General features: G+C 35.9%; 1 protein-coding gene across 2 annotated transcripts in view; it reads right to left on the bottom strand.

The window, feature by feature from the left end:
- SPPL2A (signal peptide peptidase like 2A) overlaps window positions 1-20,622 on the bottom strand; it is a 50,944-nt gene that overhangs the window by 21,558 nt on the left and 8,764 nt on the right. Inside the window, exons 2-8 of one of the 2 annotated variants that reach the window (XM_029237501.1) lie at window positions 11,859-11,978; window positions 10,962-11,144; window positions 10,445-10,534; window positions 9,826-9,959; window positions 5,778-5,929; window positions 1,259-1,355; window positions 728-829 (exon numbers count right to left, since the gene is read on the bottom strand). In XM_029237501.1, coding sequence (XP_029093334.1) covers window positions 728-829; window positions 1,259-1,355; window positions 5,778-5,929; window positions 9,826-9,959; window positions 10,445-10,534; window positions 10,962-11,144; window positions 11,859-11,978 — 878 coding nt within the window. Of the gene's footprint in view, window positions 1-727; window positions 830-1,258; window positions 1,356-5,777; window positions 5,930-9,825; window positions 9,960-10,444; window positions 10,535-10,961; window positions 11,145-11,858; window positions 13,930-20,622 lie in introns of those variants that run through there. The other variant, XM_029237502.1, reaches the window with a different exon arrangement.

Below are 20,622 nucleotides of genomic sequence, written 5' to 3'. Positions count from 1 at the left end.
ATATTTATCTTTAATCTTTGAATTTATACATGTCTCTTTTAAGAAAGGTAGCTCATAACAAAGGACATTGATGTTAATATACATCCAGATAGCTAAAACATAAAGGAAATGAGAGCTATACAACATACTCTACCAGAAACTGACAATTGACATGAATAGTTATCAATTATCATACCTGAAGCTGCCTGAAATTGTATGAGCTTTGCTCCCAAACTTTAGGCTGTTAAATCCTTTTGGGTATTAGTAATTTTATCAATAAACTGTTAAATTTTTTATTCTTCCTGCAAATGGACAGATACCTGTATATTTTCTGATATTTCCTTTCTCATATGAAAGGTAGCATACTCTAGATATTCTTTCATATTTTGCTTTTTTCACTTAAAAATATATCCTGGAAGTCACTGCATATTAATTCAGAGAGATCTTCATTCTTTACAGCTGCATTGCACTCCACTGTGCGGCTACACCATAATTAAGTATATTTTTGAAGCGTATTTCAGCTTAGATGTTTAAATCCTAATTCATTATTTCCTTCTCTAGACAACCTCAAATCCATTAGCACAAGGTCTGTTTATTTAAGAATTTATTTAGCATGTTTCAAGACTATGATGTTCTGGGATAAAAGCCAAAAAAATCCATAATAATCATAATGAACAATTATCAAGGCAAGATATAAAGTAATCCATCCTTAGACTAATCTAAAAGTAAATACAAGGAGTATTCATACCTATCTTCATTTCGAAATACAGCCCAAACAACAGCTATTGCTATGCACAGTCCAGAGAGAAAAATAAGTCTCACTTCAATGCTTTTGCCACGACACATAATCCTAAAAGAGAGAGTGAAATAGGTTAATTCACCCTGTAGATGAAACACAATGTTCAGTTAATGTAACAAATCAATGTTAGCCACAGTGACAAGAAAACTTTTGAAATATCAATTTAAAAGTCTTGATTTTAAGTATAACAAATGATACATAATAAAATATTTATCAGTTCAGTAGAACTGTGATGATGAAAATGCTTTATATCTGTGCTGTCCAATACTGTAGCCACTAGCAACATGTGGTTATTTAGCACTTGAAATGCGGATAATGAGACTGGGCAACTGAATTTTTAATTTTATTATTTTAATTATTTTAAATTAAAATAGCGACATGCATATTGGACTGCACAGGTTTAAAATAACGCTCTTTTTCCTTGTATTATTTTAAATTACAAAAACCAACATTATAGGCTTCCTCATAAGAGATACATACATGCATTGTCCACATGGTATCTTCTGAATTAGTGCAGCAAGACAGTTGTACAGACTCATTGCTGATGCTATGCAGAAAATTGCTATCATAACATAAACTAGAAAAAAAAGACACTAAATTATATGAGAACAGAAAGAAACATGGTAAGAAAATATTTATACAATCAATATTAATTCTTTAGCTTTTTTACTGGATCATAATACTTTCAATGCAGAGACCACACCATAATCTGAATTGGTTACTAAACTGAAAATATTTAGATCTTGAGCTTTAAGGGTGGGTATTTTATGTGTTGTTTTAGTTCCATTACACACTGGTAGGATTTCTTTAGGGGCTGAAGCTGGCTCCACATTTTCTTTCTTTTTTAAAAAATTTACTATTTTTTTATTGAACTATAGTTGATTTACAATATTGTATTAGTTTCAGGTGTACAGCTTCAGATTCTTTTCCATTATAGGTTATTCGTACAAGATATTAAATATAGTCCCCTATGCTATACAGTAAATCCTTGTTTATCTTTTTAATATATAGTGGTGTGTATCTGTTAATCCCATACTCTTAATTTATCCCTCCCCCTTCCCTTTCCCTTTAGTAACCATAAGTTTCTTTTCTATGTCTGTGAGCCTGTTTCTGATTTGTAAATAAGGTGATTTGTATTATGTTTTAGATTTCACATATGTGATATCATATTAGTCTTTCTGTCTGACTTACTTCACTTAGCATGACAATCTCTAGGTCCATCCATGTTACTGCAAATGGCATTATTTCATTCTTTTTAATGGCTGTGTAATAGTACACTGTGTGTGTGTGTGTGTATATATATATACACATATATATATATATATATATATATAAAACACATCTTCTTTATCTATTCATCTATAGATGGGCACTTAGGTTGCTTTTATAATTTGGCTATTGTAAATAATGCTGCAATGAACATAGGGGTGCATATATCTTTTCTAATTAAGTTTTTGTTTTCTTAGAATAAATACCCAGAAGTGGAATTGCTGGATCATATGGTAGCTCTAATTTTAGTTTTTAAGGAACCTCCATACTGTTTTCATAGTGGCTGCACCAATTTACATTCCCACCAACAGTATAGGAGGGTTTCCTTTTCTCCACATCCTCTCCAACATTTATCTGTAGACTTTTTGAAGATGGTCATTCTGAGAGGTGTGAGATGAAACCTCATTGTAGTTTTGATTTGCAGTTTTCTAATAATTAGCGATGTTGAGCATCTTCTCAAGTGCCTATTGACCATCTGAATGTCTTCTTTGGAGAAATGTCTATTTAGGTCTTCTGCCCAGTTTTGGATTAGGTTGTTTGTTTTTTTGATATTGAGTTGTATGAGCTGTTTGTGTGTTTTGGATATTAACCTCTTGTTGGTTGCATCTTTTGCAAATATTTTCTCCCAGTCCATAGGCTGTCTTTTCATTTTGTTTATGGTTTCCTTTGCTGTGCAAAAGCTTATAAATTTGATTAGGTCCCATTTGTTTATTTTTGCTTTTATTTCTTTTGCCTTCGGAGACTGATTTAAGAAAATATTGCTACTATTTCTGTCAGTGGCTCTGCATTTTCTATCATTCAATGATTCAAACTCACATGTTTGCTAAAGATGTCTATAAAGTGAGTTGTAGACATTTGTATTTAATTTAAATGTAATGAATGGAGCAATTAATAAAACATTATAAATGCTTTTTAAATTGCAGCTTAAGGATGAGAACTGACACCTACCTTAGACGTTAATCATGATGTCTATATTTTCCTACAGTGGAATTTATCTCTAACAACTTTATATGTGTAAAACTAAATCCACTTAAACAAGCCTCTTTGTCTAGATACGATACTAAGGTAGTTAAAATTCACAAATGTTTTTCTATATTAGCTATACTTATTTGAGAATTATTTAAAATTAAAAACACTTGATCTCGCTATTGTTAAAAAGGGGGAGAAATTATTGTACTCTAAAAGTGTTTGTTTTCTGAACTTTCTCAAAATTTCACAATGGAAATACAAATTTTAACTGAATTTTGCAAATTCCACTAGATTTCAGAAAACTATAACTCTGTTTTGTATGTGAGAAAAGAGTAAACTAGAGACAGTAAATAAGGGATAGACACTTTCTAATTGGTGATCTTGGACAAATTATTTTTTCGTTTCCTTATTATTCGTTATTGTTATTATTGGATACATATGGTAATCTGAGTAGTAAGATTGACAGTCAAAGGTTGCCAAGTTGAGTTTGGTTAGTCATCCACCAAAGGTCTCCAACCCAAGATTTAAAACTCTGGTGGAAATCATGCTCTGGAGGCCCTAAGAGAGTTTTAAGGTGTCTCATTCAATGTCATACTATACCTAAGAAAATGATTTGACATGAGAAAGAATTTGGTTAATATAACTATCTTTAGTTACTTTCTTGTATATGACAACATAAAATGGTAAGGAGAACCTGCAATTTTGTACATTGAACATATTAAGAAATGGCAGCAATTTTAGCCATAACGAACCATTTGAAAGTATATTAAATCTTGCAATATCACACACCATTGTCAGAGTCATAATTAAATCCCATGTCCTAGGATAACCATGAGGTTAATTGATTTTCCTCCTACATTGAAAATTAGTTATAAGCAGGGTTAACTTTTTAAATACGGATGAGTTTAAGGAAATTCCTTACCAAAAATGAAAACATGCTTTAGGGTAAGGTAGAAAAATCTCTTTTTTCTGTCAAAGACCTCTATATATATCAACTGAGGGTCAGACACAAACAGTTGAAAGCTGAGAATTAAATCAGAAAAATTAGCTGTGCAATGATGACCTAATACAAATATCACCCTGGTATCTACTCTCCCAGCAACATATTGAAATATGAGTGATATTCAAAGAAAATTTTTTCTAATTGGAAATATATGTCTTAAGTATAGTTTTAAAACTGCTGCCATAGGACAGGAGAAATTGAACAATAAGCTGAAACTAACCTTGGGGCCTCATTTTTCTAGTCCAGAAACTTATACTAATATTCTCTAAATAAGCTTTGTAGCCTGTGGTGGTTTTTACAAAGGTTTTTAATTCTCATCAGGCACACTCTCTCTTTCCCTGGGCTCCCTCCTCTTTTTGCTATATGTTGGCCACAAATAGCAAATTTCCATCCTATCAGACCACTAAGAAGACAGGCCAGGGGATGGGCAAGCCATTATCCTACCTTCTTAAAGGAAAAAGTATAATTTATTCTCTAGACCACAGGCAAGTACCTGTGTGTTTTTAGACGTAGTATGATCTGAAATGTTTATATAAGTAAAACAAAATTGGAGCAATACAACATCTTGGTTTGCAAAATGACAAAAAGAACAAACAACACTTTGGGGGTAAGCAGAAGCAATAAATCCATAATTTGAATAATCTTCTATTTCATATAACTATATATAGCCACCAAGAAATCCTTAGTCTGCTGCTGGCCTATTATGCTTTAACTGCAGAGAGGGAAACTTAAGGGCCATAGCAATTCTTTCAAGTCATCCATGAAGAAGTGTTCTTTCAAGGCACAGTATATTTTTTTCCTTTTTTTTTTAAAAATTGGGGTATAGTTGCTTTACAATGTTGTGCTAGCTTCTGCTGTACAGCGAAGTGAATCGGCTATACGTATACATACATCCCCTCTTTTTTGGATTTCTTTCCTATCTAGGTCACCACAGAGCATTAGTAGAGTTCCCTGTGCTATACAGCAGGTTCTTATTAGTCATCTATTTTATACATATTAGTGCATATATGTCAATCCCAACCTCCAAATTCACCCCATCCTCCCTTCCCACCTTGGTGTCCATACATTTGTTCTCTACATCTGTAGGACACGCTATTTTTTAATTTTTACTATTTTTAAATTGTTTTTCTTTTCTTTTAAAAAAATTTTTTTTATTGGGGTATAGTTGTTTTAAAATGTTGTGTTAGTTTCTACTGCACAGCAAAGTGAAGTAGAGTTCCCTGTGCTATACAGCAGGTTCTTATTAGTCATCTATTTCATACATAGTAGTGCATACATGTCAATCCCAACCTCCCAGTTCATCCCACCCCCACCCCCACACCGGACACAGTATTTTTTTAATTGGAATATATTTTTTCTAATCCCAGAGTAATAGGGGCCTAACACTTCTGACAGTTTAAAAAGTTCATATCACTCTTTAACTATTCACTTAAGTTTTCCAGATAGAATGCCTTAAAGGAAAAGATAAATCTGGCAAAGTAAATAAAAAGATGTATGCTAGGGGCTTTCCAGGTGGCTCAGTGGTTGAGAGTCCGCCTGCCGATGCAGGGGACACGGGTTTGTGCCCCGGTCTGGGAGGATCCCACATGCCGCGGAGCGGCTGGGCCCGTGAGCCATGGCCACTGGGCCTGCACGTCCGGAGCTTGTGCTCCGCAATGGGAGAGGCCACAACAGTGAGAGGCCCCCATACAGAAGAAAAAAAAAAAAAAAAAAAAAGATGTATGCTAAAAGTAGCAAATATAAAATATGATTTCTTACCCAACCATTTGTAGAAGAAATAAAGTAAGACCATCATAACACAGCAGATGACCACAAATATTACAACTGTTAGAGGACTAAAAGTAAAATATTCTTCCTTCTTTTTCCTCATTTCTCTATCTTCAGTGTTTGTCACTGCCTTCATGCTTTCCCTGCATAAACATACACAGGAACTTCAGCAAATCTCTGCCAAGTATAGCTATTTTAAAAATCTATCTCTAACACCAACTTAGATTTGTTTCTGATTACAAAGTAATATACTTAAAAATTACACACCAAAAAGAAATATTTAATCTAGAAAGTAAAAACTCCCTATAATTCTACCCTCAAGAGTTGATCTGTTATTAACCACTAACTTTTGAAACAGCATTTTTTTCTGGAGGCAAAATTGTTGAAACAGATGACATTTATTACATAAACAAATTAATGTGTATATTATCTAATTTGGAAACTACATTGACGTAATAAGTTTCAAATGATAACCAATTCTTTTTACACACTTAATATTACCAACTTGCAGATAGGAAAGTACTTTTAAAATTAGCTTCTCTTCAATGTAAAACACTAAATTCTTCTCTCAGTCAACTCAGTATTTTCTATATGTCTGTTCAGGGCTCACTGACATACTATGAAGGATTCAAAAGGAGTTCAAGACATAGCTTTGTCCTACCTTGATATAAGATAGCAAAATAGTTTCTAATTCTCCCAACAACATTGCTGGGTCACACAGCTAATAAAAGGCAGACACAGGAGTTGAAGAGGAAAGGGTCACAAGCTTCTTTTGTTGAGCAGTGAGTCTCTGTTCTGTCACCTAATTGTCTCTTCCCAGTTATATGGAACCCACTACATACTTTTCCAGCTCCAATTCCTTCAACTCTGGTCTACTAAATTCTGTTCCCTTTTCGTATATCCTGACCCTTTTCATCAGGTCTGGGCTCAATACAAACTTTAGGTTAAAAAAAGATTTATTTCTATGAAACTGTACATTTGCCAAACTGCTTATTTACCAACATGCCACTTTCTTATTAGAAAACTGTGGATTGGGATGGTGACTATTCTAGGCATCTGTGACTCTAGGGAGGCAGCCTGGGAAAAGAGCTGGGAGAGGGCCTGGGGAGAGACACACAGTACCTCCCTGAAACTGTAGAGCTGGATGACAGGGTATTAACAAAAGTTTCAATGAAAGTAGTACCTGAGTGGGAAAACATGCCAACCTTTGGTATCTATCATTGCAAACAGATCCATTTAAAGACATTTCTATCACAGAACATATATAAGCCATAATAATCAAAGAGTCATATATTCATATTCAGTGTACTAAAAAGCACCAGGCAATTTCTTGAAGGAAAACATATACTAGATTTAAATCATGTTAAAATAATATAATTCATCTTTTTAAAAAATCGTACTCTTAAATCAGCTCTAGAGCCACATGCAATGAGAAGCTAAGCTTTCGTTCCTGCCATCTTGAGTTTATGATGAGAACCAGTTATAAGAAGGACTCATTATAATAGACTTTAACTCTCTACTGAAAAGTCTTTATATGGAACCAAGGCATTTTTCCTTTTTGCAAAAAGTACCTCTTTCATTTGGCAGGGTAATTCTGGGTTATGAGATCCTGTTCTGATAAATTTTCCATTCCCTAAGCCTTATTCTCTTTTCCCTTTTCTTTCAGTCTAACTCTCTTTACTTGCTAAATAACAGTCCTTGTGTTATTTTTTAAATTAAGATATAATTGACATATCATATTAGTTTCAGATGTATGACACAATTTGATATTTGTATATATTGCAAAATGATCACCACAATAAGTCTAGTTCACATCCATCACCACACAGTTAAAACATTTTTTTTCTTGTGATGAGAACTTTTAAGAACTACTTTCTTAGTAACTTTCAAATATGCAGTACAGTATTATTAACTATGGTCACCATGCTGTACATTACATCCCCAGGACTTATTTATTTTATAACTGGAAGTTTGTACCTTCACCCATTTTGCCCCCTCCCCACCTCCCCACCTGTGGTAACCACCCATCTGTTCTCTGCTCTATGAGTTGTTTTTTTTTTTAAGATTCCACACATAAATGAGATCATTTGGTATTTCTTTGTTTGACTTATTTCACTTAGCATAATGCCATCATAATCCAGCCATGTTGTTGCGAATAGTCCTTATGTCCTCAATAATTCTACTTTTTATGAAACTTTCTCCATTTTATTACTGATTCATACTCTCTTTCTCTATACTGTCACCCCCACCACCAACAACACACACACTTAGTTCTTTCTATCTTTATCCTGCTCTTAGAATAAGCCTCCTCAATTTCAAAATCCATAATCCTGCAGGTAAAGGACATCTCCTCTCCCAACCCGGCTACTGAAGGCAACACATTCTTTGCTTTTGCCCATCATGTTTTATGAATAAAAGAACTTATACGTGCTGCTCTCCCACCTCCAATTTTCTTGAGGAGGAGCCTGCCCTGACATGTATATGAAGCTTGCCTTGCTAACTCAAAGTGTGGTCCACGGGCCAGTTTGTCAAAAATGCAGAGTCTTAGCACGCATCCCAAGCCTACTAAATCTGAGGTTTTAAAAATTTTAATGAGCTCTCAAGACAGTTTGTATGCACATTACAGTTTGAGAAGCACTACTCTAGAGAAGAAACAATTTACATTATAATGTAAGTATAGTGAAGATATATATTAAATGGAAAAACATTTTCAATGAATCAGTAGCTTTTGGGAAATTATTTATAAAGTTTCACCATATAATCTAGAAAATGATTTTGGAGATCTTACATACTATGCTTTATAAAGATTAATAATGAAGAAAAATAATGCTTACTCATGTGAAATCATGTGACTAATACATGCTGAAATGTGTTTTCCAAATATGTAAAATATTTTAAGCTCAATACTCTAGGAATCTACACCTGTTAAACCCTAGACTTCTCTCTTGATGAAAGTCAATCAAATTTTAGTACTTTAAGAAATTACAAATAAGCTTATTAGCTTCGGCTAGCGTCAAGTAAGCCCTTTTTAATGGAATCTATAGATCAATTCACAAGTGAATATATCGTCCTTTATGCATAAAATAATATGCTCTGAGCACAATTTTTTACTCAGAGTTATAAATATGAACTGATCCTTCTAAACTACATTGCTGGGACTTTCCTGGTGGTCCAGTGGTAAAGAATCTGCCTTACAGTGCAGGGAACGTGGGTTCGATCCCTGGTCAGGGAACTAAGATCCCAAATGCCGTGGGGCAACTAAGCCTGTGTGCCACAACTACTGAGCTCACGCACCACAACTAGAGCCCGCATGCCGCAAACTACAGAGCCCACGTGCTCTGGAGCCTGTGCGCCACAACTAGAGGGAAGCCTGTGCCCCAACAAAAGATCCCGCATGGCTCAACGAAGATCCTGCGTGTCACAACTAAGACCCGATGCAGCCAAAAATAAATTAAATAAATAAATCTTTAAAAAAATAAACTACATTGCTTGCTTTAGTCTATAGCCAAAGGTACGTAACTGTAAGAAGACTGAGCCTAGGTTGTTATTAAATAGAGAAATCTAAATTTCACATACATTTGGCATTTCTATATTTAAATTAAAATATGGACATGTTTAATTAATATCCTTAGAATTACTAAAGCATTAAATAGAATGATGAGGTCACACTGTAATGACTCAACTCAGGAGGAGCTGAAAAACTTCCCACCTTCTCTTGTTTATTTTCTTCCAATCTAAATAGGCACATTAGAATGTTAACTATCTCCACCTTTTCTGGGAGAGGTAATTAAACATTTTAATTTAAGAGTCTCTGGTGAAATTTCAATGTTTCCTTCCCAGCAGAAGAACAAGAGGAACCTATGACTCCCTTCTTCTCAGTGAAAAGTTAAAGACCTGTATGAGGACAAACCTGGCAATCTAATGGTCAGCACTATATTCTAAGAACAAGCAGAACTTTATGCGTTGTTACACGATAAAATGATTAACAAACAATTTTTAACCATTTATCTTAAAAACAATGAAGTTTAATTAAGCTTACAATTCAATTAGCCCACTCCAGTATCCTCCTAATGCCACAGTGAACACAGCAATTACAAAAATAACCACCATAGTATAGTCAAAGTTAGGCCACGATGGAGAATACATTTTCACAGTAATGTTATCTCCGAGAGTCTGAAAGGCAAAATAACAGTTAATACACTGGAATTAGTTTTCTTTTTACTATAGCATATGGCAGCAATATTCCAATTTCATTCTGGAATGGACACTATACATAAGATAGCCAAGAATAATAGAACTGTTTTGACAACACGATATATAGTCTCTTGTCAAAATTATGAGGCTATGCTTTGGTTTATTAAATCTTGAAAGTGCAATGTTCCACACATCACATTTTGTTCAAGGATTTAAAGTTAAATGATACAACACAAAGATTTTTAAAGAGGTCAAAGTAAAGAAATATCCCTTCTAAAGTCAGGACTCTGAAACACCTTGTGCTCAATGGGGGGGTGCATACTTTCCAAATAAAAACTTGATAGGCCTTTATAACTTCCTGTTAGCAAATGGAACATATATAATAATTTAAATTAAATATCATGGTTAAAAGTAAAAAGCTGTACTATTTATAAACTTTATCTAATATATAATTACTAATTTACCTGCTTCGTATCTTTAAAGTCCTTGTGGTTTATAAATGCAATCAGTATTTTCACATCATGAAATTCAGATTTGTTCCCTGAGGGAGGAAACTAAAAGAAAAAATCATATTGTGAAGACTTATGAACTACTAGTGTATTTACAGAATAAAATACAAGTTATTCATTAAGTACAAACATTACATCTTTTTAAAGTAATAAAACGAAGTTTCATGTGTTCTTAATGTTATAGTAAGAGTTCTCAAACTGGAATCCTTTTAGCATAAACTTAAACTGATACTTTACACACACATACACACACACACACATTCCTAACATAGTCTTGTCTACTTTAGGAATGGAAAAGAAACAAAATTTTCCAATTAAACACCTATCATAACCAGAATGTTTATTTAAAAAGAATCCTACAATCAGATTATTCAAAACTCAGCCCCTAAACCACACACAAAGAAGATAGTTCAATTCCTGTGAAATTTGATATCATGAACTCAAAAGAAGTTATTCTAGTTTTATAACTTACGAGGACACTGTTATTGGCAACCAACAATGCTTCAGCACCTCCTGTTTGTGCAATTCTGGCTTTTTCAAGAAAATGGCAGGTTCCCCACTGTACCACAACTGCTTTGTTCTTTATTCCATCAGGAGGAATATCAGAAAGGTTGCACAGTGGTGTGGTAGTCAGATTCATCAAACTAATGGAAGTCTGGAAAGAAGAAATGTCTTTAATATTATAAATATCATATTTCACCCTAAATGCATTCAATGACAAAGTGTCAACATTGGTTTAATACAAGGTTCTTTTTTTTTTTTAATTTTATTTATTTATTTATTTTTGGCTGTGTTGGGTCTTCGTTGCTGCACACGGGCTTTCTCTAGTTGTGGTGAGCGGGGGCTACTCTTCATTGCGGTACGTGGGCTTCTCATTATGGTGGCTTCTCTTGTTGTGGAGCACGGGCTCTAGTCACGCGGGCTTCAGTAGTTGTGGCACGTGGGCTCAGTAGTTGTGGCTCGCGTGGCTCACGGGCTCTAGAGTGGAGGCTCAGTAGTTGTGGAGCCCAGGCTTAGGTGCTCCGTGGCATGCAGGATCTTCCCAGACCAGGGCTCGAACCCGTGTCCCCTGCATTGGCAGCTGGATTCTTAACCACTGTGCCACCAGGGAAGTCCCAAGGTTCTTTTAAATTAGAAATATTTGATGACAATCAGGCTTTGAGGCAAGTATTTTTATTTTTATTTATTTATTTTGAGGCAAGTATTTTTATTATCTAACTTGTTTTTCTCACAGAAATACTTAAGCAAAAGCAATAAATATTTATTAATCATAATATAACTAGTTTACGTTCTAAAACATAATAATCACTCATTCTTACCATTCAATATTTTTATGTTTATAAATAAATAGAAGCTGTGATTTACTTACTGCATTTTCTAGGGTACTTGGAAGAGCTGTCCAATGAGGGTTATATAGCATGCAGTAATCCTTAGATGGTGAAGGCATGCCATTTCCAGATGCGTGCAGGATTGCTTCCTGAGCAGCTGTCTAGGACACAAACAATAATTTTCACAGTGGCAATCATTCGGCTTGCCAAGAACTAAGGATTTTAATAAAGCTATTTATATACAGGTTTGACCACATTTCCTTAAGGGGGAAGGTCCTCCAATAAATTGATTTCTTCTTGTTTGAGGAAATGGTAAAACTGTTCATGGTTGCCCAGAACACATTCTTTAAGGAAGATAAGTCACTTTCTTACAGGCCCTTGTTATAAGGGCCATATCCCAGGGAGGAATCTTGTTATGATTTTATAAGTTCAATACTCCCTTTACAGTCTGAAACTTTATTTCCCAATCTCTTATGAGTTATTATTCCATTGTTCATATTCTATAAAAGAAAATGAACTTGAAGTCCCTCAACCTATATTACCTTCAATATTCTACGAGTAACTGGGGTAAAAAAAAAAGGTATCATTATTTCTAAGTGCTATCTTTGGAAGAGAACCAGAGCAACTGGAAATCTCAAGTTTTCAAGACCCTGCAACTGCCTATTCCAAAAGACCAGTCTAGAGTTTAGAGTGGAAAAAGAAGATATAGAAACATGTTCGTTCCTTTTACCTCATTTCTCACTACCTAGAAAAGAGAGACAAGAGGTAAGAAGTGACTAAAAAGAACATCCATTGTACATGGGAATGGGGGGTGGGAGTGGAGCCTATGACATGAAGAAACAGCCTAAGATAACTAGAATACCACTCCACATCCCAATTCCCTTCAAACTTGGATCAGTCCAGATCCTTCCTCTCTCCTCCTTTGAGAAAATCTTACTGTACAACATAAGGGAGAAAAATGATTGTTTGGCAGATAAATATGTTGTACTACTAAGCCTCTGCCACTAAAGCATGCGTTAGGTCGAGCTACAGGAAACTGCTGATATTTGATCATTTTTGATCTATAAAATTGTTTATTACATAGAAGTCAATTTAAATGTCTAAGAAGTACAGAAATGCTCTAATCCATGCTCTCCTACCTGAAATCTCCCTTGAACCTTCGAGATTAGAAAACTTTCTAGCATACTTGGGACTTTATTAGCTTATGGATCTAAACAAGTATAGGGAATCCTTGAAACATGCCATCAGATTACATAAAGTAATTACATAAGGAATCTACTTCTGGAAAAAAGAAATGTAGCTTTCATTCAGCTATATACTTGGTGGCTATGAATGGATTCTGACAGGAGGTAAACTGATATGTTAAATTCTTACTGAACACAAACTATTTTTAGGTGTAAACAAACTACACAAATTCAACAAAGTATATTTAGGTTAATGTCATACATTTATTTGATTCATTGTCAGTTTTATAAATGATGGCTCTGAGACTCAGAGTAGTTACTAACAACCTACGTAAGGTCACACATCATCTACAGTTCTAACTATTGCTGGTAATTTTAGATAATCATAAGGGTTGATTAGACCCTTATGACATTAAACATTTTTTAAAGAATACTATGTAAGTGAATTGGGTACTTCTTATTGCACCCAACAAAATGGCGCATGATATCAGGATGTCCCGCTATTAGCAATAATGAGTTTGATTATTTGGTTAACATAGTAACTGCAGGGTTTCTCCAGTGTAAAGTTAAATATTTTTTTCCTCTTGTGATTAGTAAGTAATCTGTAGCACAATGTGAACAGTTCAGCAACTTATCACCTAGTGTTTTAGCCTCCATGCCTGAATTTAATTTTACATATTATGTTGGGGGTTGTGAAATGGTGAATGTCAATCCTCTATATTTCTTAGCTTGTACTCTTCTTTTTTCTTTTATAAATTTATTTTATTTATTTTTGGCTGCATTGGGTCTTCATTGCTGCGTGCGGGCTTTCTCTAGTGGCAGCAAGCAGGGGCTACTCTTCATTGCAGTGCGCGGGCTTCTCATTGCAGCGGCTTCTCTTGTTGCGGAGCACGGACTCTAGGCACGCAGGCTTCAGGAGTTGTGGCACACGGGCTCTAACAGGCTCAGTAGTTGTGGCACATGGCCGCAGTAGTTGTGGCTCGCAGGCTCAGTAGTTGTGGCACGCGGGCCCTAGAGCACAGGCTCAGTAGTTGTGGAGCACGGGCTTAGTTGCTCCGCGGCATGTGGGATCCTCCCAGGCCAGGGCTCGAACCCGTGTCCCCTGCATTGGCAGGCGGATTCTTAACCACTGCACCACCACAGAAGCCCTTGTACTCTTCTTTTCTAAAAAAAAAAAAGAGCTTTACTCTCTCTCTCTACCACCTTTTGTTTGCTATCACTAGAGATTAATTGACTTTTTAAAATTCAATGTAGTGCAATTACAATTATTCGTTTGATGTTCAAATTACCCCAAATTTGGCCAGCAGAGCCTCTTCCACCTTGCTCTTTGTATCCTTTTGGCAAGACCCCATTAGTCTTTGAGGACTTCCTTGTTCTAGGCTGACTTTATCCTTTACCTGCCATAGATTGGAACCAGTAATTCTACTAAGCTCCTTTTAGAAAAAACTGTATTTAAATTAGGATTTGGGTTTTAACAATGCACACTGCTGAAGTGGTATAACCTTTACAATAGACAATTGGCAATATCAATCAAACTTTTTTAATACTTTTAATTCTCTGATTCATATCCTACAGATGTATTACATAATACACAAAGATTATACAAAGATAGATGTACAAGGATATTCACTGCAATATGTTATAGCAAAAACAAAAAACATCTTCCACAGATAAGAATCCATTACATTATGGTATGCATAGTACACAGCTATTAAAAAGAAAGAACTAGAGGACTTCCCAGGTGGTGCAGTGGTTAAGAGTCTGCCTGCCAATGCAGGGGGCACAGGTCCGAGCCCTGGTCTGGAAATATCCCACATGCCGTGGAGCAACTAAGCCCGTGCGCCACAACTACTGAGCCTGAGCTCTAGAGCCCGCATGCCACAACTACTGAAGCCTGAGCGCCTAGAGTCCATGCTCCACAGCAAAGAGAAGTCACCGCAATGAGAAGCCCACACACCACAACAAAAAGTAGCCCCACTCGCCGCAACTAGAGAAAGCCAGTGAGCAGCAATAAAGACCCAACGCAGCCAAAAATAAATAAATGAATAAATAAATTTATTAAAAAATTTGAAAAAAGAAATAACTAGATCTACCTGTAGAAATAGATGTCCATGGTGAGAAAAGCAAGTTCCAGAAAGATATTTATAGTGTTTTCTATTTTTATAAAAATGACCCCCCCTCAAAGCTCCCTATATGTATTTGTACTGTTATGTGAACTTAAACAATGATGTGGAGAGAGATCAGGCTATTTAAAAAAAGGAGAGGAAAACAAAAGCAAAGATGAGGGTGTAAAAAGATTGGAACGAGAAAATTAAAAAAGGAAAGAAACAATCAAACAAAACAAAAAGGTATGAAGTCCCTCTCCTCTCATCCTGGTTCTCACAGTCACCCCTTAGGGGCTTCTCTTTTGTCTTTCCAGATACTATCTACGAATATTTAAGATAGAGAGATATTGGGTTGGCCAAAAAGTTCCTTCGGTTTTTAAGTAAAAATAAAAGACACATTTTTCATTTTCACCAAGAACTTTATTGAACAACGTATTCACCCTTTTGTTCCACTACCTTCTGCCATTTTTCAGGCAACTTCATAATTCCCTCTTCCCAAAACTTTTTATATTTTTGAGCAAAGAACTGTTCCAGGTGCCTTTTACAATCTTCCAGGGAAAGGAAATGATTTCCATTAAGAGAATTTTGTAAAGACCAAATTAAATGGAAATCCAAAGGTGCAATGTCTGGTGAATATGGCGGATGAATCAGAACTTCCCAGCCAAGCTGTACAATTTTTGCCTGGTCATCAAAGAAACATGAGGTCTTGCGTTATCCTGATGGAAGATTATGCATCTTCTCTTGACTGATTCTGGACGCTTTTCATCAAGTGCTGCTTTCAGTTGGTCTACTTGGGAGAAGTACTTGTTGGGATTAATCATTTGGTTTTCTGGAAGGAGCTCATCATAGAGGACTCCCTTCCAGTCCCACCATATACACAACATCACCTTCTTTGGTTGAAGACCGGCCTTTGGTGTGGTTGGTGGTGGTTCATTTCACTTGCCCCACAATCTCATCTATACCACATTATTGTACAGCATTCACTTTTCATCACCCATTACAATTTGTTTTAAAAACAGAAACTTTGTTACGTTTCAGTAGAGAATCGCGTGAGGAAATATGGTCAAGGAGGTTTTTCTCACTTAACTTATGTGGAACCCGAACTTCAAAGTGATTAACATAACCAAGTTATTGCAAATGATTTTCAACGTTTGACTTGGATATTTTGAGTATGTCGGCTATCTCCTGCACGGTATAAAGTTGATTGTTCTCAATTAATGTCTCGGTTTGATCGCTATCAACTTCAACTGGTCTACCCGACCATGGAGCATCGTCCAGTGAGAAATCTCCAGCATGAAATTTTGCAAACCACTTTTGACACGTTCGATCAGTCACAGAACCTTCTCCATACACTACACAACTCTCTTTTTGCGTTTCAGTTGCATTTTTACCTGTCTTGAAATAATGAAGCATAATATGCTGAAAACGTTGCTTTTTTCTCCCATCTTCAATTTAATAATGGCTATAAAAAAATTCACCAATTTTGATTTTTTTTAATGCATGCTGATATGACAGCTGTCACATTACAATCTAACAAAATTGCTTCGAATGAAGTTAAAGACAACTAAGCCCTACCAGAGCCATCTTATGGAAAAACCGAATGAACCTTTTGGCCAACCCGACAGATAGATAGATAGATAGATAGATAGATCTCAAACATATACATTGTTGTCTGTTTTACACATATGGGATCATACTATATATACTACTGTGTAGCTTTTCTAAAATTTTACTTTTTAAAGTTTATTTCTTTGAAGTATAACCGATTTACAATGTTAGTCTCTACTGTATAGCAAAGTGATTCTGTCATATATATATTCTTTTCCATTATGGTTTATTACAGGATATTGAATATAGTTCCCTGTGCTTTACAATAGGACCTTGTAGTCCATCCTATATATAATAGTTTGCACCTGCTAATCCCAAACTCCCAATCCTTCCCTCCCCCACGCCCCTCCCCCTTGGCAACCACAAGTCTGTTCTCTATGTCTGTGAGTCTGTTTCTGTTTCATAGATAAGTTCGTGTCATATTTTAGATTCCACATGTAAGTGATATCATATGGTATTTGTCTCTGACTTACTTCACTTAGTATGATAATCTCTAGGTCCGTCCATGTTGCTTCAAGTGGCATTATTTCATTCTTTTTTATGGCTGAGTAGTATTCCATAGTATATGTGTACCACATCTTCTTTATCCATTCATCTGTCGATGGACATTTAGGCTGCTTCTATGTCTCTGCTACTGTAAATAGTGCTGCTATGAACACTGGGGTGCATGTATCTTCTTGAATTATAGTTTTCTCTGGATATACGCCCAGGAATGGGATTGCAGGATCATATGGCAACTCTATTTTTAGCTTTTTGAGGAACCTCCATACTGTTTTCCATAGTGGCTGCATCAATTTACATTCCCACCAACAGTGTAGGAGGGTTTCCTTTTCTCCACACCCTCTCCAGTATTTGCTATTTGTAGACTTTTCAATGCTGGCCATTCTGACTGGTGTGAGGTGGTACCTCATTATAGTTTTTTGTTTTTTGTTTTTTTTTGTGGTACGCGGGCCTCTCACTGTTGTGGCCTCTCCTGTTGCGGAGCACAGGCTCCAGACGCGCAGGCTTAGCAGCCATGGCTCACGGGCCCAGCCGCTCCGCGGCATGTGGGATCTTCCCAGACCGGGGCACGAACCCATGTCCCCTGCATCGGCAGGCGGACTCTCAACCACTATGCCACCAGGGAAGCCCTGTATGTCTTTTTGGAGAAATGTCTATTTAGCTCGTTTGCCCATTTTTCAATTGGATTGTTCTTTTGTTGTTGACTTGTATGAGCTGTTTGAATATTTTGGAAATCAAGCCCTTGTGGGTTGCCTCATTTGCAAATACTTTCTCCCAGTCTGTAGGTTTGTCTTTTCATTTTGTTTATGATTTCCTTTGCTGTACAAAAGCTTGTAAGTTTGATTAGGTCTCATTTGTTTATTTTTTCTTTTATTTCTATTGCCCTGGGAGACTGACCAAAGAAAACACTGGTATGATTTATGTCAGAGAATCTTTTGCCTACGTTCTCTTCTAAGAGTATTATGGTGTCACGTCTTATATTTAAGTCTTTAAGCTGTAAAATTTAAATTTTATATGTTAGATTTTCCATATTGATACATATACACTACCTCCTCTTACACAACTGTATAATAGTCAGTGTTACTTTTATAATTACAAAAGCTAAGGGATTTTTTAAAAAGCTTAAAAGTACAAGGAAGTACAAAGGTATCCAACTATGAGTAACATTTATTGCTATAGACAGATTACAGTCTTTTCTACAGTGGTAGAAAATTTATCATTGATATAAGCAAAATTCACTGATATGGGAATTACTAAGGCAAAACACAAATTTTAGTGGAAGATTAGTATGAGAGAGGAAAGTATAACCATACATAATTGTAGAATAGTTCATATTGGATGTGCAACATGCAGCAAATTTCATGAGCAAGCTAATATATCCAAATAACTTAAGCATTTCCACTACATTTTAACATCTTAGTAAAATTTCTCATAGAGATGATATAGTTTTGAAAATTCAGTTTATCAACAATAGATATCATATGTTCTGGAGTTAGAGACCTAGGACAGAATGGCAATTTCACCATTTGTTGGCTATGTTACAAGTCATTTAAACTGTTTAAGCGTCAACATCTTGGTTTTTTTGTTTTTTGCTTTTGGTCCCGCCTCGAGGCTTGCGGGATCTTAGTTCCCAGACCAGGGATTAAACCTGGGCCCTGGCAGTAAAAGTACGGAGTCCTAACCACTAGACCTCCAGGGGATTCCCTCCTCAGCTTTGAGATGACAAAAAATGTCCAGACCTCACAGAGCTGTCATGATGATTAAGTCAGATGATGCAAATGTTTACACATATTAAGCTCTTAATAAATGGTAACTATTATTATTAATAATACATCTAGCACCTTGCCAAGTACTCGCACAATGCAGAAGAAATACAAGATGATTAGTGGTTGCTTAGGGTTTGGTAGGATGTGGGGATGGGGGTGATAGCTACAGAATATGAGGTTTCTTTCTTTCTTTTTTTAAAATAGACCTTATGTTTTAGATCACCTTTAGGGTCACAGCAAAACTGAGCATGAAGTACAGTGTTCCTACATATCCCCTTACCACACACACGCATAGCCTCCCTCCAACCTCCATTATTAACATTTGTTACCATCTATGAACCTACACTGACAATTCATTACCACCCAAAGTCCACATTTTACATTTAGGGTCTCTCCTGGTGTTTTACATTATATAGGTTTTGACAAATATGTAATGACATGTATACACCATTACAGTATCATATGGAATATGAAGTAGTTTTATTGCCCTAAAAATCCTCTGTGCTCTACCTATTTGGTTTCTTTTTGAGGTGATGTAGATGTTTTAAAATTGACTATAGCAACGGTTGTACATATCTGTAAATATACTAAAAGCCACTGAATTGTACACTTTAAATGGGTGAATTTTATGGTATATGAACTATATCTCAATAAATCTGCCCCCACCAAGAAACACTAAACAAGAAATTATAGTCTTACTGGGAAGATTAAAAAGAAACCTGAAAAAGATAATGACAAACAGAATGTGATTTAAGTCAGTCTCTAGTAAAAGCTTTAGTAGTTCTTAGGGTGTTGGAAATGCAAATTTTTGGACCCTATTCCAGACCTACTGAATCAGAAACTCTGAGAAGTTTATTTTTAACAAGGCCTTATGGAGATTTTGATGCTTGTTAAGGTTTGAGTACCATAGCTATAGGAGCAGTGCTTCTAAAGATTTAACGTGCATACAAATCACTTAGTGATCATATTAAAATGGAGATTCTGATTCAGTTGGCCTGGGTGGAATGTGGGATTCTGCATGTCTAACAAGCTCCCAGGTGATCCTGATGCTGCTGCTCTATGGGCCCAACCTTGAGCAGCAAAAGCCATATGGGAACAAGAGCACAGTCATCCCTCAGTATCTGAGGGAGACCGGTTCCAGGACAGATAACAAAATCCAGGTATGCTCAAATCCCATAGATTTGATTCCACACAAATTCAACAAATTGTAGATCATAAACAAAGTATATGTATTGAAAAAAATCCAAGTACAAGTGGACCCACGCAGTTTAAACCCATGTTGTTCAAGGGCCAACTGTAGTAGAAACCACATCACTATGGGCCACTTAGGTTGGGAAGCACAGAGGCCTGAAGCTCAAGTGTCCCTTCAAACATTACAAGTACCAAATCAGGAAAGACCTGTGGTCTACCCGCACTAGTATTAGATCATCTGACAAAGACCCTATGGTGGATGGACAGGATACCTTCCTTTATATTTTTCAAGTTAGAAACATGCTTCAAGACATCTGAATTTTCCTTTGTAATCAACTGTGGTCTGTTCTTCTATGACTTTACTCAACCCTTAAAAAATATCTGTTTATATTTTCAACCAATAATGAAAATATTCTCTTAGTAAAATGCTTAGTATCAAGAGCTTGAAGG

Source organism: Monodon monoceros, unplaced genomic scaffold (genome assembly GCF_005190385.1).
Source record: "Monodon monoceros isolate NGI ecotype Baffin Bay Population unplaced genomic scaffold, NGI_Narwhal_1 Super_Scaffold_21, whole genome shotgun sequence".
Classification (NCBI taxonomy): Eukaryota; Metazoa; Chordata; class Mammalia; order Artiodactyla; family Monodontidae; genus Monodon; species Monodon monoceros.
The sequence above is the reverse complement of the archived record's forward strand: the minus strand, read 5'-3'. Positions and strand labels throughout refer to the sequence as shown.